Raw genomic sequence first — 18,314 nt, forward strand, 5'->3', positions numbered from 1 at the left:
ATTCTTAGCACTATTCCTCATTGTGGCTTGCAAACAAGATTTTTACCTGCAGGCCAGGGGCAGCGGCTCACACCTGTAATCCTAGCACTCTAGAGTGGGCGAGGCAAAGGATGGCTTGAGTTTTGAGTTTAGGAGCTCAAGACAAGACTGAGCAAGAGCAAGACCCTGTCTCTATTAAAAACAGAAAAAATTAGCTAGGCATTGTGACATGTGCCTGTAGGTCCAGCTACTTAGGAGGGTGAGGCAAGAGAATTGCTTGAGCCCTGGAGTTTGAGGTTGCTGTGAGCGAGGCTGACACCATGGCCCTCTAGCATGGAGCAATAGTGTGAGACTCTGTCTCCAAAAAAAAAAAACAGACACAACATTTTCACCTGCAGAGTATTTGAGCAACTCTCTTAAATAAATAATAACTATCTTACATGTTTATTATTTAGAAACTTTAAAATTGGCAGAAATGTTAGCCATCTGTTATCGATGAGTTAATCTTTGCAAGACCTTAAGAATCTAGAAACTCTGAATTTCACCTTTTATACTCCTAGCTGGTCATGAAAGGTTATAACTAACAGCAAAGATCTTTTTTTTTTTTTTTTTTAGTGTAAATAGTTTTTATTTGCTCATATGCCATGAAAAGACCAGAAAAGTAATATGAATTGCTTTTATAAAACATTTCTAATATTGCTAAGAAGCAGGCCCATTAATAGACAAATAGAAAAGAACATGCCAACATTATTGTCTATTTGTAGAATAATAAATAGGCAATTACTTTAACATACTCATATCAGCATTGAGTTTTGGAAAACAGCAACAGCAAAGATCTTTAAATGAAGATACCCAAGATCTCTCAGAAATAAATTTATGTAAGTAGTGATTACCTTTTGAATTGGAAGAAAAGCTCTGAATATTAAAGCCCAGGACCTGGAATCTTTCTTACCTGTGCTTCCCAGAATCAGACCTTCAAAACTGAGAGATCTGTTTCAGTGCTTCTGACTGAAAATCAGCAAAAGGTCAATTCTCAAAGAGAAAGTTAAGTAAATGATCTCAGTCCATCAGGCTATTTAGGCCAAAAAGGAATTACTAGGAACTATTATCTACCATCTCAACAGAATCTGTCAACCTTGAAGATCAGAGAGCTTTGAGATAAAGTTTCTTTCTTTTGATCTCCTACCTCTAATGTCTGAAATGCTGTATCTAATAAAATAATTCACAGCTGGAATCTTGCGTAAGAAAGAGATACTCTCTAGTCCCTTTCACATAGTGGTTTTCTCCACTTGCGCATTTATGTGCTAAAGCAGAGGGACGGCATCTAACACAGCCAAAGGGTACTACCCAGAATATCCATAGATTCATTTCCCTGGCCTGTGACCTAGTTTACCATGAATCAAATCTAGGCCTAGAACTCTATACACAGCATCTTTTCAAACGTTTACAAGTAATCTGATGACCTTGTATGTGCAATCTTTCAAGTGAGATAGATAAATCATAAGGGGAATGCTAGGATAAAAGGCTGCTGATTAAATGATTGTTGTTGGCCTACAGGAAAGTTTCAACTAAAATAAGGTTGAGATATGTCCTCCTGGCTCCAGACAAAGAACTATGCCATGCTCATTGTTTTCTATTAAAAACCCACTTTTGGGGTGACGCCTGTGGCTCAAGGAGTAGGGCGCCGGTCCCATATGTCACAGGTTGCAGGTTCAAACCCAGCCCTGGCCAAAAACCACAAAAAAAAAACAACCCACTTTTGAAATCAGCTGTTAAAGAGTACTCATTTCCGACCAGTAAAGATGTTTGTATTTAGGTTGAGAAATGCCCAATCCCAGATTCAAAAGGCAATTACCCGGAGAACTTTTCTAGCACAGGGAGAATATGGGAGAGAAAAACTATTTGACAAGGTAAGCATGCATGCGTGTACAAGATAATAATCCCCCTCCCCCAGGTGCTCTCTTTTTATTGTTAACCCCAAGTGCTTTTAAACATCATTTTTGAATTGCCAGAAATTTGAGACTTGAAAGCACTAGACAGATAGCATATGCTATTTTTAACTGTGACAACTTGGTTAAAAAGAGCCAATGTTATATCCAACCATCTATTGGCTCTAGATACAAAGTTTAGGAATGGGGGTGTCGGGGAGAAGAGACTTTACTAAAACAGATTACATCTGACACGATCGAACACCCTCTCCCAATTTTCCTGAAATTATCTCTAACTAAGATGCTAATCTTGATGTTCCTTCACCATCTCACTTTTCCTGATTTGTTTCTTTTGGAAAAACAGAAAAAAAGAAAGTTAAAAATGAAGTTTCAAAAGCGCTATCTTCAAAAGATTTGGAGCAAGGCAAGAAAGCAAGAGTGTCTGTTTTTGCCCTAAGTCACCCAAATGAGGCACTAACTTGAGAATATTTTCATCTTAACAAAGCAACTTGCATCCAAATTCCAAAGGACACTAGATATCCTAAAGGAAACCATGAGAACTAAATCTATAAAAGCATGCCATATAAAAAATACCCAAGCTCCCATGAAACTGCACTGCTCTTAACCTCAGAGTTATGAATACGGAACATCACCCTTTAGTGTTGTGGCCACTATCTTTAGGAAATTCTTTCATGGGAACAACATCCTTCGTAATTATCATCAGACAATCTCTAACAAAAAAGTAACACTATATTGATTTTTTTTTTCACTCCAGACTCACGCCCCGCGCCTCTATATTGAATTATTGAAAAAGTATTTTCCACAATCTTTTAATCAAGACTAAAACAACAAAAGGCAAAGAACAGAATAGAATATCATTTTGTAAAAATTCACATTTTTTGAGTTTTTGGCAATTTCCCAAGACACATGTTCTGCTTCCTTGTGCCTGCTGAAAAACAACTCGACTTAAAAGCTAATATGATATAAGAATAGCAGAACTCAACTTATTTTTAACTGGAAAAAAAGCTTCATTTACGAGTTGTTTTTTCCATCAAAAATTGGGCTTCAAAGATTTCAAATACACGAGACTCCTAGTATTTTCACAAAAGTAAACTTCTAAAATGCTCAGACAAAATAACCTATTAGATCTACTGTAAAATCATTATATAAAAAGAAAACAGGCCAGGCACAATGGCTTACACCTAGAAGGCACTGGAAGGCTGAGGCAAGAAGACTATTTGAGGTCAGGAGTTCAAGACCAGTCTAAGCAAGAGCAAGACCCTGTCTCTACGAAAAGTAGAAAAATTAGCTGGGTGTTGTGATAGTATGTACTTAAGAGTCCCAACTACTTGTATGGCCTCAGGCAGGTGGATCACTTGAGCCCAGAAGTTTGAGGTTGTTGCAAGCACTGCACCCTAGCCTGGTAAACAGATGGAGATCTTGTCTCAATAAAAAGAAAAAAGAAAACCTTTCCGAGAAGAGGCCTATTTTTAAAAGGCCACTGATGCAGGCCAGGCACCATGGCTCATGCTTGTAATCCTGACACTCTGGGAGGCCGAGACAGGTGGATTGCCTGAGCTCAGGGGTTCGAGACCAGTGTGAGCAAGAGCAAGACTGTCTCTAAAAACCAGCCAGGCACTGTGGCGGGCACCTGTACTCCCAGCTACTAGGGAGGCTGAGGCAAGAGAATCACTTTGAGCCCAGGAGTTTGAGGTTGCTGTGAGCTATGATGCTACAGTACTCTACAGAGAGCAACAAAGGGAGGCTCTGTCTCAAAAAATACGATAAAATAAAAGGCCACCATTAATTACCATATACAACCTTTACTGACCTATCTATAAGGTGTGGTGAAAAAAATACCACATACCACACCAAGATTTGACATTTTGATGTGGCAATTGTCACAACAAAAACATTAGGAAGATTCCTCAGATCAGAAGTCTTTCTGCATACTCTACGTGACCTGATTGCGACATGAATTCAAAAGCCTCTCTAGTGACAGTGAAGACCATTAACTCATAAGTCTTTTACTGCTGCTTAGCACATTTACCATGAGCACTCCTTGTTACATCTCCTTCCAGGATTATTTAGACACAGTTATTTAGCTACAGTTCATTTGTGTTACTGCCTAGAATATGTTAAAGCAAATCTAAGCAAACTGTGAAGAATTTGGACACAGAATTCTTTATTTTCAAAAACCCCCCATTAAAGCAACAGTTGAGAGCAGATAACATTTTAAGAAAGTCTTCCTTTATATTTACTACGTATTACCAGGAAAGGCTGTGTCAAATGTGTTATGTAAACTACTTTGTGACTGCAGACTTCACTCTTTCCAATATGCTAATTACAACCTACTGTCGTGGTGTTAATGGTAATATCAACCTCTAAGTCATAAAAGTCAAATAAAAACTTTTCTTAAATAAAAAGTTCAACTGGGAATTAAAGTAAAAAAGATAAAAGTATATTTCTAGCCTACTACATTTCCCGCATCTACATATTATCTAAGCACTTATTAATCTTTCTCCACTATCTAGAACCATAAAAGTGGACTGTGATCACTCAAGACGTTTCCATTTTATAAATTAACTCAAATGGTATAAAACTTACTAAGAAACAGAAACACTGGCAATCATACATGTTCTAGGTGAGAGGTATGAAATAGCAGAGCTGGCAAGACCATATTGTCAGAGTGAAAAGGAATAAAGTTGAGTTTTAAAGTCTTCCTTTTTATGGAGCTTTTGTTTTTAAGAGTTGAACACAATCATTGTTAAATCTAAATTCTTACCTAGAACATTAATTTTCGCTCTCATAAAAACAGTACGAATACACATTTATGGATACGGAAAGTGTGGGGAGCAATGACCAAAGCAGAAGCCATGGTTACCATATTTACACATACTCTTTGCTGTGTTTCAGTGCCACATGATCGGATTCAAAGTAATAAACATCGGGATCATCGTCTTCCTCTTCCGTAACGTGCTGACTGGCACTCTCTTTGGCAGGTGGCAAATGTCCAATATTGGGTCTTGCCTCTGAAGGTGGCATACTCAGTCCTCCACTTCTGCAATTTTGAGAGTCACAAAATATCTCTTTCTCATTTTGAGAAATTTCATCAGCATTTGTAGGAGATTCACTTACATTATCACCAACAGTTGCACTTGTTTCATTCAGACTAAGGTTACTCTCCTCAAATTGTCCATTTTCTCTGCAGGGAGAACTGTTTTTGGTAGGACTACCTCTGGTAGGGGCAGCCCTTCGTGGTGAGGTTCTCAGGGTGTAACGATGTTCTTGAGGTTCTGATAAAGACATCATTTGAGCTGAAACACAGTCTAAAACTGAAGACGGTTCTGGTTCTCCAGAGACTGGCATACTCTCAAGACTTATGTCTAGGTCGTTATTGGTGCTTTCATTACACTGCTCTTTTGAGGCACTGCTATCTCCCACCACATCTACTTCTTCCTCAGAATCCCTTACAAATGACTGAATTCCAGAAAAGGGGCCTGGAGCTGGCTCAGCAGTCAGCTGATTAACATGTTCCACAGGCAGGCAGGCAGTTACTGTTTTGTGGTCCTCCAACTTGACCTGCACGTCTGAGTCTGTGCAAGGCACGTTATGGTCTATATAACTGTCCTCCTTCCTACTATCAGGGAACACTGAAGTCTGGGTATCCAAATCCCCATTTTCAGCTACTGATTTCTCCTGCAGCACATAGGAACCAGTGCTGTTGTGTTTAGTGTTCCCATCAAGCTGGCAGTCATCACAGTTTATAACAGCTGCATCACTGTCATCGACACCATTGACAGCCAGATAGCCTGTGATATCTTCAACTATTGCAGAATTAAGTGGCCCTTCCTCACTGACATTCACCTTTTTAATTTCCCTTTTCTCACAATCATCCAGTATAAGACATCGACAAGCTCGTTTAGTCCCTTGCAAATCCGCATCATTGTCCACTACCGTAGTCCTCTGTTCTCCCGATTCCTTGCCTGGTTTTATAGGTGAATCTTCTTCTGAACTGTTTGGTGCTTCAGCTCTAAGACAACGCTTAATTCTTTTTAAGACTGGTGAAACAGGTTCCGCTGGCCTTCTCTCACAATTTTCTATAGCCTGCCTCTCTGTGTTATCCTTTTCAGAAGAAGAAAGTCCTCTTTTCCTAGGGCTTACCCATGATTCTCGGGTACTCTGCTGTTTTAAATCAGTGGTTCTTCCATTATTATTTCCTTTCTGAATTTGCACAGGCTCTGGTCTCTTCTTTGGTGATCTTGATCTCACTTGAGAATGAGAAGAGATTTCTTCAGGGTGAGCAATGCTACGATTCCTTAAAGTTCTACCACAAAAAGATTCATCCAAGCCGTTTAAACCCACTGTTGATCTTGTAACACGAGTAGATCGGGAAGCAGCCATACTATGGCAAGTCCCTACAATACGGTCATCATGATCCACTCATTGGGAAACCTTCAAAAACGTAAACAAAATAATGAGAAAAAGGTAATAGTTAATATACCTAAAACAAAAGCATACAGCTATAACTTTTTAATCCAAGTACAGCCAATATTAATAAATTATGTAGTAAAAATTCTTTTGTTCACATTTCCAATAACGCTATTAATGATAGCTAACAATTTCATGGCACTTAACATGTTCCATGAATCTTCTATATGTTTTCTATATACATTAACTCACTTACATCTCACAATTCAGACAGATGCTACTATCACCCATCCCTACTTTACAAATGAAGGGATGGAGGCGAAGACAGTTTGACGAGTCCGTCCAATGTCACAGTGCTGGTAAGGCAGGATGAGGCTCTGGAGAACCAGGCTCTTCACCTGGCTCACTGACTGTCTGCCCCTCAGATAGGCACAAAAGATCCAGAAAGGTCCATCTTAAACATAGGATTCATCTTAATTAAAATAATAATCTTAAATTTATATAGCATTTATCTTATAAAAACTATTCTAATCATTTCTCACATTCTTCCAATAGAGAAGATAGGCAAGCTCTCGTCTTTTTAATTCACTCTAACTAAAATGAGTTTCAGGGTCAAATCTGGCATGATAATAAACAATCTGGCATTCAAAAATTTCTGGGTGTACCAGAAGGAAAAAAATCCTTTTATCATAAGGACACTTGTACTAGACTGTTTATTGCAGCTCAATTTACAATTGCCAAGATGTGGAAACAACCTAAATGCCCACCAACCCAGGAATGGATTAACAAGCTGTAGTATGTGTACACCATGGAATACTATTCAGCCATTAAAAAATGGAGACATTACAGCCTTTGTATTAACCTGGATGGAAGTGAAACACATTATTCTTAGTAAAGCATCACAAGAATGGAGAAGCATGAATCCTATGTACTCAATTTTGATATGAGGACAATTAATGACAATTAAGGTCACGGTGGGGGTGGAGGAAGGGGAGAGCAGAGAGAGAAAGAAGGAGGGAGGGGTGGGGAAAGGAAGAGCAGAGAGAGGGAAGAAGGGAGGGGGGTGGGGGCTTGGTGTGTGCCACACCTTTTGGGGGGCTAGACACGATTGCAAAGGGACTTTACCTAACAAATGCAATCAGTGTAACCCCAACAATAAAAAAAAAAAAATTCTGGGTGTAATAGAATTTTTTGTAGTGAAATTGGTGGACAGAAATCAAAATCCTAGCTTGTGTTAGCTAAGAACAGAACAAAGCAAAGCCTCCCTAATCTCTAGAAATAACGCCATAAATTAGCAAGCAAAAGGAAGTATTCTAAAGAAGACAGAAGAAAATAGGAAAGAAGCCCCTGAAGTGAACACTCACACCTGAGAAACCAGGAGCACAGGTGTAATCACGCTCCTCCTCAGAACTCCTGTGCATGAACGTTTTCTGGTGTGGCTGCTTGGTGTTTTTAAGACAGAAACATAAGGATGTGAGAAAATGCCCCCAATTGATCCATTCGGATGAACACCAAAAGACTTCGTGCTGTTTTACATGTTTTCCGATGGTTCTCCCAACAAGCAGAATAAGGGAGCTGTTAACATTTCAAGCCCCTTTCCCCCGCTCCTCTTCTATTTACCTTTCACAAGACACTCTGCAGCCACCTCATTTAGAATGGGGTATAGAATGGCTGCTGGGAAAGGGGTCGGTAATGGCTGTAGTGCCAAGTTTCAAAATCCCGTCCTCCTGCCTATGGTCATTCCTCCAAACAGCCTACCTCTCACATAGCCCTCCGAAGGACATTCCAACCCTCTCCAAAAATCAAATGACTACTATCCCTCCTTTGCCTCGATGAGTAACTGATCTGCAGTAGTGGAAAGCTTAGATGTATAGAAGGGAAAATGCTCCCACATACAAAAAGGCTTATTAAAGGAAATTGCCTCCTGGTTCCTGCCTGCTGACAAATGAATTGAGAAAGTGCCCAGCAAATGATTTAAAGTTGCTTGAATCTGGTTTTGTTTCAGACTATTGAATATTTTTAAATTTTTAATAATTAACAATTTTTAAAAATCTTACAAAGTTCACAAAATCAGCCCTGGAATTAAAGTATGATTATTTGTTCTAGAGAATTTCATAGCCATAAAGTGAAAAATATGCAACACAAATCAGAACTTAGAATACATTTCTTACACTAAACTTTTACTTGTTTTTAGATTTATCAATGGAACCTCTGACATGTTACTCATTTTTGCTAATTATCTTGTCATCAAGATTATAGTCTTCTGTTTTTATTCATGGGTTTGTTTTTTTTTTTGAGACAGAGCCTCAAGCTGTCGCCCTGGGTAGAGTGCTGTGGCATCACAGCTCACAGCAACCTCCAACTCCTGGGCTCAAGCGATTCTCCTGCCTCCACCTCCCAAGTAGCTGGGACTACAGGCGCCTGCCACAACGCCCGGCTATTTTTTGGTTGCAGCTGTCACTGTTGTTTGGCGGGCCCGGGCTGGATTCAAACCCACCAGCTCAGTTGTATGTGGCTGGCGCCTTAGCCGCTTGAGCCACAGGCACCGAGCCTATTCATGGGTTTTTAAACACTGAATGTCCCATTGATTTCCACTTTTAATTACAAAAAACATAAATTTCAAATGATTTTTTGTTTGTTTGTTTGTTTAGTGGGCTGGGCTGGGTTCAAACCCGCCAGCCCCGGTGCACGTGGCCAGAGCTCTAACCATTGAGTTACAGGCGCCCAGCCTCAAATGTTTTAAAAGAACACAAACTGAAAAAAATTAAAAGCAACGTGTTTGTTTCATGTACCCAAATCTGAAGTTCTCAAATTTGAAGACTCCTGACTTTTAACTATTAAATATATAGGTAAATAAACTAAAAAATATTAATAAGCTAATTTTATAAATTACTTACAAAATACAAACCAGTATCTTTATGCTAATTTAAGTGTTCATGATTTATTGTTCAAGATTAACACCAGTAATTAAATTACAGAAAATTAGTATTTTATAAACACACACAAAAGAATCTGTTAATCTTTGTTTTAAAATGCAATGCCAAATAAGGACATATAAAGCCTTAAATGAGTCTAATAACAGGGCTTCCTAGAGCTTTCCTTTCCACACCAATACAAATGAAAGCAAAATCTCTTTTATTACAAACTTCTAAAAAGAGACTACTTTGGATGAAATGCATGTATTTTAGTAGTACTCAGAACCTCTAACAGAACATATATACAAATAACTATAAAATACCACCTACAATGAGGGGCTATCATATTTCTTCACCATTCTAGTGATTAAAATGTTAAAACACTGATTAATATGAAAGACTTAAGAAAATGTCAAAACACTTATTAGTATAAAAAATTAAATTTCTCTTTCTTTTTGCTCCCTAAAAATGGTATCTCGTTCAACAATTACAATGAAGCCTGAATTCTAGGGCTTTCAAGTCCTGCACTATTGGGAGTGTATTTAAAGAGAACCTGTTTTGTGACAAGGATATTTTTAGTACCTCAGAGTCTTGCAACTCAATCATTGGCACCTCCTGGAAACTCGTTAGAAAGAAAGACGGTCAGGCCCTGCCGCAGGCCTACCACAGGCCTACCACTGAATCACACCTTTGGGCGATTCATTCGCACTGCCTTATTAGATCACTATACTCAGACAGAATTCTAGTATTAATAAAATAACAGTCATCAAGTTCCAAACTAAATGAGATCTGTTCATAGTATGCCCTTTAATTCCTTACTGGTTCCCAATAATAAAAATTTTATAAATAAGGCAATGATCCCTCTGGCTAAGGAAACACCAAAATCTCTTGCCTGAAATCAACATATGACATGCACTTGAGGTAATAAACTGGTTAAATCGAGATTAGAGGTAAATAAAATTACTAATCTTCTCTTTGATGATCTTTTCTTTCTGTTCTAATCTTTTCCTGTGTATCTCTTATATTTTGTGTAGGCAATACTTTCTAGAGTTAGCTAATAAACTAAGCAAGAAATTCAATTAACAAAAAAGGGCTAAAAAACATCTAGAATAGCCAGGTGCAGGAGTGTGCACTCACAGTCCCACCCACCCTCGAGGCTGGGGTTGGAGGATCACCTGAGCCCAGGAGTTGGAGAACAGCCTGGGAAACACAGATTATGTTATGTCTTAAACAAAAAAAATCTAGATTAACTCACTCAAGATTCAACATTGTTTCTCCATGCCTGGCAAAGTATCACAGGCTAAAGGAGTCGTTTTCATCATTTTAGCTACAGAACACAAAGTTACTGAAGAATCCAATTAAGAGGTTTGGCGCACAAAATCACTATATATTCCTGCCAAATATTAAGTTGCTAAGGGAACAGAAATGAACTAAATAGAATTAAACAGGGGGTAAGTGGTGAAAACCCTACCTAGAGCCCATTCGGAATTACAAATGCAATCTCTCTAGTTTTAGAAGTAAGGGAAATCAATTAATGTATGGATAAAACCCAACCTAACAACTAAAGTTTTTCCTCTATGCTCTCCACCAAATAGTCAGTGGAACTTTCTAGACTACAGAAAGAAGAGAATGTGATAATTCACTGGAAATAACCAAACTCCCTTCCTCTCTTCCCCACGCCCGTAGGTTTTCATCCTATTGGAGGGCAGGTCACTCAAACTTCAGCCTGTCTATTCACAGTAAGCCCCAAACCCCACCCATAATTTTCCTACCCACTTATTTGCTGTTAAAATACCCTCACCTAAATTTGAATCTATTATTACCCAAATCTGACTATAGAATTCTGAAACACTCTCTAAAACATTATCTGCTGTGTTTCAGATCATAAATTCCTAGCCCTGTGGATCACATCCATAGAATTACATCCAAAAAAAGGCTCATTTAGCGATACACCACTCTGGATATTTAAGAGAAAGAAATTCTTAAAAAATATTTCAAAGTCCCTTGGCTGTAAAGCTTTGTTCCTACTATAACCACCAAAGTAGTATATTTTATTTTGGAAATTGAGGAGTTGGTAATCCTCCATCAACGTAAATGTTCTAGTTAATATTTATTATCATAATACTTAGTTTTATTAAATGAACAAACAAACCAGAGTAAAAGGAAAAAAGAGAACAAGAGCAACTGGTAAGTGTCACCAATATTTTGCTGGGTATAAGGCACATCCACATTTTTTGCCCAAATTTTTATTTTTTTTTTTTTTTAGAGACAGAGTCTCACTTTGTCCCCCTCGGTAGAGTGCTGTGGCATCACAGCTCACAGCAACCTCCAGCTCTTGGGCTTTAGGCGATTCTCTCACCTCAGCCTCCCGAGCAGCTGAGGCTATTTCTTTTTCTTATTGCAGTATTCAAACTTGCCACCCTCCGTATATGAGGCCAGCATCCTATTCACTGAGCCACAGGCACTGCCCTTTTTGCCCAAATTTTAAGGAAAAAAAATAACCTTTTGTTTTAATTTTTCAAAGGAGGGTGAAAGCGGCTGTGTACTGGCACCTCCTCCTCTGCAAGAGGAGCCCAGCAGGGCAAGGTGCAGAGTGGCTGATGCAGAGGAGCAGGGAGCGTGCTGGGCGGCAGGTGAGAGTGGACCAGACACCCTGAGCTCCTGACCCGGCCCAGATGTCCTCTCCTGGCCCAACCTTGTCCCCATATCCTCTTATTTCCTATTCCCACCCAGTTGTGTGGGTGGGAATGTGGCCACAGCTGCCCCGCTGAGACCCCTGGCAGGTCTGCCTCGGTGACGTTGGTGTGAGATGTCAGCGATGGCCCTGCCTGCCCCAGGCTCCTGACTGTAGATCCCGCCCTTTCCGGGCTGCCTTTCTCTCTGGCAGCTGGGCCTATTCTAAGTCCCCAGGACCCCAAACAGAGCAGGAAGCCTTTTCTGGTGATACCCCACTGAAGCACTCTGTATTTACATTTCTCTTCAGTGACTAGACAGTGACCTCCTCAAGCCATCCAGACCTTGGGCATTCAGTAACGTGTTCAGAACAAAACACATATTAAACATGCAAACCCTAGAAATTACTGGAGGCTGGTTAAAATGGGAGTCCTGACTCACACTCAAATACACTGAATCAACTGTCCAGGAGCAAGATCTGGGTATCCATTAACAAGCATCATAGATGGTTCTTCCTATTGGCAGGTTTGGGAAATTACACCAACACAACACCTTGAAGGTTTGGACAAGTCATAGGCTCAAAATTACAACCTCTGGACTCAGGTACTCCTTGAGCTTTCATGCTTCGCTGCCAGCTACCCTTGCAGACAGAAACTTCATGGGGACTGAGGCCCCAGGTCACAATAACTGGCTGCTAGCAGAACAGGGGCCCTGGTTCAGGGATCTTCCCCCTCAGTGTGGTGTCCCAGAAGCTTCAGAGTGGAGCCAGCTGCATGACAGACGAGACAGCCCAGAAAGGGCAGGGATCTACCACCAGGGGCTATCCCCTAATACCAGCTTACTGGGAAATAAGCCTATCAAGATTCTCAGCGGGGCTGCTTTGGGCACATTCCCACCAATAGACACGAGTGGGAATAGGAAAAGAGAGGGTGTAGGGACAAAGGTGGGCCAGGATGGGACAGCTGGGCAGGTCAGGTGCACAGGTCACCTGAACCTCTCTCACCTGCTGCCCAGCTTGCCCCAGCCTCTCTGTATCAGCCCACTCCACACCTCATGCCTGTCTGCCTGTCATGAGAGGAGGCGGCACCACTGCGCAGCACTTCTGCCCTCTCTGAAGAGGCCCAACACTAACCTCACATCACCACCTATCCACTTTCAAGATGGTGGTGGCAGCTGTGTCCCACACAATCAGCCAGGAGGCTCCTGCAGCTGAGATGCCTATAGGGCCAAGGGGTGGGCAGGGAGGGGAGAGCATGAAGCTGGAATGATTATCGTGTTCCAGGGTATTATCTTGCATACGGATATTGTTTGTTTGTTTGTTCTGAGACAGAGTCTCAAGCTGTTGCCCTGGGTAGAGTGCTGTGTCATCACGGCTCACAGCAACCTCCAACTCTTGGGCTCAAGCAATCCTCTTGCCTCAGTTTTTCTATTTTTAGTAGAGATGGGGTCTCGTCCTTGCTCAGACTGGTCTTGAATTCATGAACTCAAGCAATCCACCCACCTCAGCCTCCCAGAGTGCCTGGATTACAGGCGTGAGCCACCGCACCTGACCACATACAGATATTGTTGCTGCTTTCTAGAGTTAACACTTTTAATGCATAAGCATAAATAAAAGAATTTTTAAAAATTATATAGATACAGAATTAGTACTACTCACATATAATATGCATCCTTATATTTCCTCAAAAATTTGGGCAAAAAAATGCACATTATACATGGCCATTATAGTACTTTTCTAGTTGTCTAGAACGTAAACATGAGGTGTTTGATAATTTTCAGGTTCTGTATGTCATCTACTTCTTTTAAGACAAATCACTTCAACTGGGTAATTATCACAGTATCTATAGGATTGAAACTATAGTTTCAATTATCACAGTAAAAGGATGAAAACTAGGGACCCAACCACACAATTCAACTTAAGGTTCTTTTTTTTTGAGACAGAGTTTCACTATGTTGCCCTGGGTAGAGTGCCATGGCTCACAGCTCAGAGCAACCTCAAACTCTTGGGCTTAAGTGATTCTCTTGCCTCAGCCTCCCAAGTAGCTGGGACTACAGGCGCCCACCACAGCACCCGGCTATTTATTGTTGCAGTTGTCGTTGTTGCTGTCCCGGGCAGGGTTCCAACCTGCCAGCCTTGGCGTATGTCACAGGTGTCATAACCACTGTGCTACGGGCGCCGAGCCCAACTTAAGGTTCTTAATATTCACCTCTTTTAAGTCTGGTAACTCTACTATGTCCTGTCTTATAGAAATGTCTTCTTTTTTTTTCCCATTAAGAGAAGCAGATGTACGACAGATAGTGATAAATACACAGATAGAAGTGAATGTATATGCACTTAAAAGACAGCTGGGAAGAAAGAGAAGTCAAGGGTTTCACAATGCCATTGGAATCAAATGGTGTCAGTGGTAGACTTGATCTGGAGATCCCAAAGTACTCAAATGCTTCATTTATCCCCCTTTTGGGAAAAAAAGTGGGAAAATAGTTCATCTCTAACCCATATCCTACAGCTTTACACTCTTATAAACACCCAGCCAAACTACACAATTTTCTACAGAGGAGGAACTACAGAAAAATAACAAGTCCCCCCACCTGCAAAAAAAAAAAAAAAAAATCAAACTACAGTTGTCTTCACTACTGGAAAACTAAATAACTTACCTGTACACCCAAAGATCTATCATTGTAGGAATATTATCTCTTTTCCTCATATCCTGAAGGAGTTGGAGCTATGATCTAGAATAGAGCTTAACACCAGGGTTTCAGACTCTCAGCTTCAGCCATGGAGAATACTAGAATCTCCTAAATTCCTTTCTTTAAAATAAAATAATAAGAAAAAAACAAAGAAAGAAGAAAATTAACTTACGCTAACAGATTTATTTCTATCATAAGAGGAAACAGAGGTAATAGAATCTCTTCACAGGAACATCTTTGGTGCTTCTTAGTAACTGATTCTTCAGGGATATTAAGAAATTCAAGTAGGATTTTTAGAAATCAACAAAAAACAAACCAAAAAGAGCTCAAAATAAACCAAATCCTTTCTTTTATAGAGTTTGCTCTAAGGCAATATTCTTTTCTTTTTTTCTTTTTAAGAGCTTTTTCTTAAAAAGAGTTTTTTCTTTTTTCTTTTATAGAGTTTGTTCTAAGGCAATTTTCTTTTCTTTTTCCTTTTTCTTTCTTTTCCTTTAGAGACAGAGTCTCACTTTATCGCCCTCCGTCGAGTGCCGTGGCATCACACAGCTCACAGCAACCTCCAACTCCTGGGCTTAAGCCATTCTCTTGCCTCAGCCTCCCAAGTAACTGGGATTACAGACGCCCGCCACAACGCCCGGCTATTTTTTTGTTGCAGTTTGGCCAGGGCCAGGTTTGAACCCGCCATCCTCAGTACATGGGGCCGGTACCCTACCCACTGACCCACAGGCACTGCCCAGCAATTTTTTTTTTTTTTTGAGGTGACCTAAAGACTGCCTCATAAGATTTTTCATAACATAATTCATAATCTGTTACTCTTATTTTAGAGAACCTTCCAAATTTGGGGCTTCAAGCATGCAAAACCAGAAACTGAACCACAAAAACCATTCAGGTTGTACATACCAAAGAATCAACCAAATCTTGAATTTTAACGGACTAACCTATATTTACAGCATAACTTACTAAAGTACTAAAAGGTTCAATTATAAAAGAAAATTTCTATTTATTTTTTGCATATGAATTTTCAGCAAGGACAAAAACAGTAAGAGTTTTCTTGTTTCAGCATCTAGTTAGCCAGATATTTTAATTAATCTAATTACAAGTCATTTCTTAGAACAGTTTGGTTAATTACATTTTTACTTTATAATAATGTGTTATGATATCCTCTTCAGAGAACATACAATCTGGCTAAACGGGTTATTATGAGTGACCATCTGGAAACAAGGAAGAATACCAGGAAAAAGACCAGCAGATGTTTAAGATGGAAACTCACTTTATTAGAAGCATAAAACTAGATATTCTAAAAGTGACACTATTTTGGTAAAGTGTTACAATTTAAAAACTGATACAATTTTAAAACCTTGTGAACTGGAGTTATTGTCTAATAAAAAATAAGTAGATTACTGTTTTAGTTAGAAGGGGAATGGGGCTAATATCTATAGATACAACCTCTCCCAAATATGCTTTGTAAATTCTTTTTAAAGTACCAAAAAATTACCTAAATATAGTCATTTGATACAACAATACATTAAAAAAAAGTCCTCAGTTAACATGGGAAGGGAAAGCACAGTAAAAAACGTGATCACACAGTAACCCCTGACTTGAAGATTCACTCCTTTTCACAAAGTCACCAACTGACACCTCATGCGTACCCAACCTGGAAGCCTTCCACAAACACGGTAAAACACTGTATTCTCTAAGTCTGCGAGGGTGACGGCAATCAGAAGCTAAGAAGCATCTACCATTTAAATGTGTCCCCATCCCGTTCTAGCCAGCCACGTTCCTCAGGGTTCACTAGGGTACATCATCTCCTAGGATATTTATCAGGCAAGAACAGCTGTAACTGTTGTTTTTACAATACGACTGATACAGCTGAGTTCTACCAGCATTAATATAGACAGGATCCTGCAGACATGTTTCTTAAAAGCCTTATACACGGAAAAGACACTTCAGTCAATTACTTCTAACTAAACCCCACTTGGCCTTAATTAAGATTATATTTTTCTTACCTTTTTAAAAGTGTTTCGCCTAGTATTTGATTCCCAATCGTCTGTATTTATCTGTCATCACTGTTAATGTCCATGTTACATTGAGACTTCAGGTATTAATTATTTATATGGCTGTCCTAGCACAACTTGGTATCTGTGAAGGGAAACCACAATATAGTCACTATGGATGTGTTACTGTTTATAGATCTGTGGACAAAAGAGGTAATATTTCTAAATACATAACCCGCTTCATTTCCTAGTAAATTTCACAAATTATTCCTAACCCATTTCATTTCCTGCTAACTCTCACAAATTATTCCTTAGATTTAATTGTTGAATACGTTATCTTAAACAAAAGATGATTTGCTAACATTTGCAAATTCTTCTCAGAGTACTCACTTACAAGTTTTCTAAATTTAATTCTAAATTAAAAATCTTAAAAATTTGAGATTTCCTTAAGATTCCTTTCCTATCAGTATAGACATCTCATTTTCTAGATGTCTATAATTGCAACATTAACAGAAAAATACTGTTTTGTGTTTTATGATATATTAAGAAATGAATTTATAATGCTCAAGAATGTAAAAAAAAGATGACTTTCCCTTAAATGTGACTTTTAAATATTTGTCATCTTTTACAGTAATCTTTTCGCCATAGATCATTCCTATTAAAGGTATTTTGGAAGTAAAGTGAAAATAAACATCATTTTTAAAAAATTGATGTAGCTGCATAAACATTCTTTTAAAAAGTAAGCTTCTTAAAAACAAACTTGGCTGCTGTTTACAAGCCTAAGAAACACATCTGGGTGCTTACAATAATGAAAAAAAGTATTACACAAAACTTTAAGTCATTTTAAACAGCCTATCAATGGAAAAAATGAGCTACAAAAGAATGTTCATTCACAGAGAAAGAAGTCTGTGAATGATATTGTAAAATGATCCACCATGGTGTGTCACTCCAAATTCCTACACAATAAAAAGAAAGTAAAAATCTATGTGGAAAATGCTGACAACCTGATTCTACCTGTTTTGTGGGTAAAAACTATGCTATGAGAGGTGGTTGAGAAACACAAAAACAAGTTCTGTATTCATTTGTTCTCAAACATTAAAAAGATTTTAATTAATACCATAAAAAATTTAACAAAATGTGGGGCCAGAAATTATAAAAACATTAAAAGAAAATCTAGGGAAAGCTCTTCTGGACTCTGATCTTGGCAAAGAATTCATGACTAAGACCTCAAAGGCACAGGAAACAGAAACAAAAAGAGTTAAAAAGAGATTTAATCAAATTGAAATGCTTCTGCACAGCAGAAGAAATAATCAAAATAGTGAACAGACAACAAGCAAAATGGGAAAAAATATTTGCAAACCACACATCTGACAGAGAACTAATTTTCAGAATATACAAGGAAATCAAACAACACAACAAAAGCAAATGATCTTACTAAGAAGTGGGCTAAGGGCTCAGCACCCACAGCACAGCGCCCACATACACTGAGGCTGGCGGGTTCGAACCCAGCCAGAGCCAGTTAAACAACAATGACAACTACAACAAAAAATAGCTGGGCATTGTGGTGGGTGCCTGCACTCTTGGAAGGCTGAGGCAAGAGAATTGCTTAAGCCCAAAAGTTGAAAGTTGCTGTAAGCTGTGACACCACCCTACTCTACCCAGGGCAACATAATGAGACTCAATCTCAAAAAAAAAGTGGGCTAAGG

The 18,314-nt window shown here is 39.1% G+C and overlaps 1 protein-coding gene across 7 annotated transcripts in view; it reads right to left on the reverse strand.

Moving 5' to 3' along the window:
• ZZZ3 (zinc finger ZZ-type containing 3) overlaps positions 1 to 18,314 on the reverse strand; it is a 79,931-nt gene that overhangs the window by 27,459 nt on the left and 34,158 nt on the right. For 4 of the 7 annotated variants that reach the window (XM_053590954.1, XM_053590953.1, XM_053590952.1 and 1 more), the window contains exons 2-3: positions 16,621 to 16,753; positions 4,807 to 6,362 (exon numbers count right to left, since the gene is read on the reverse strand). The exons of 1 other annotated variant lie outside the window; for it this stretch is intronic. In XM_053590954.1, coding sequence (XP_053446929.1) covers positions 4,807 to 6,311 — 1,505 coding nt within the window. In that variant the 5' untranslated portion in view covers positions 6,312 to 6,362; positions 16,621 to 16,753. Of the gene's footprint in view, positions 1 to 4,806; positions 6,363 to 14,581; positions 14,735 to 16,620; positions 16,754 to 18,314 lie in introns of all 7 variants that reach the window. 2 more of the 7 variants (XM_053590957.1, XM_053590956.1) reach the window with 1 other exon arrangement.

The sequence above is a fragment of the Nycticebus coucang genome, chromosome 5 (assembly GCF_027406575.1).
Source record: "Nycticebus coucang isolate mNycCou1 chromosome 5, mNycCou1.pri, whole genome shotgun sequence".
NCBI classification, from domain to species: domain Eukaryota; kingdom Metazoa; phylum Chordata; class Mammalia; order Primates; family Lorisidae; genus Nycticebus; species Nycticebus coucang.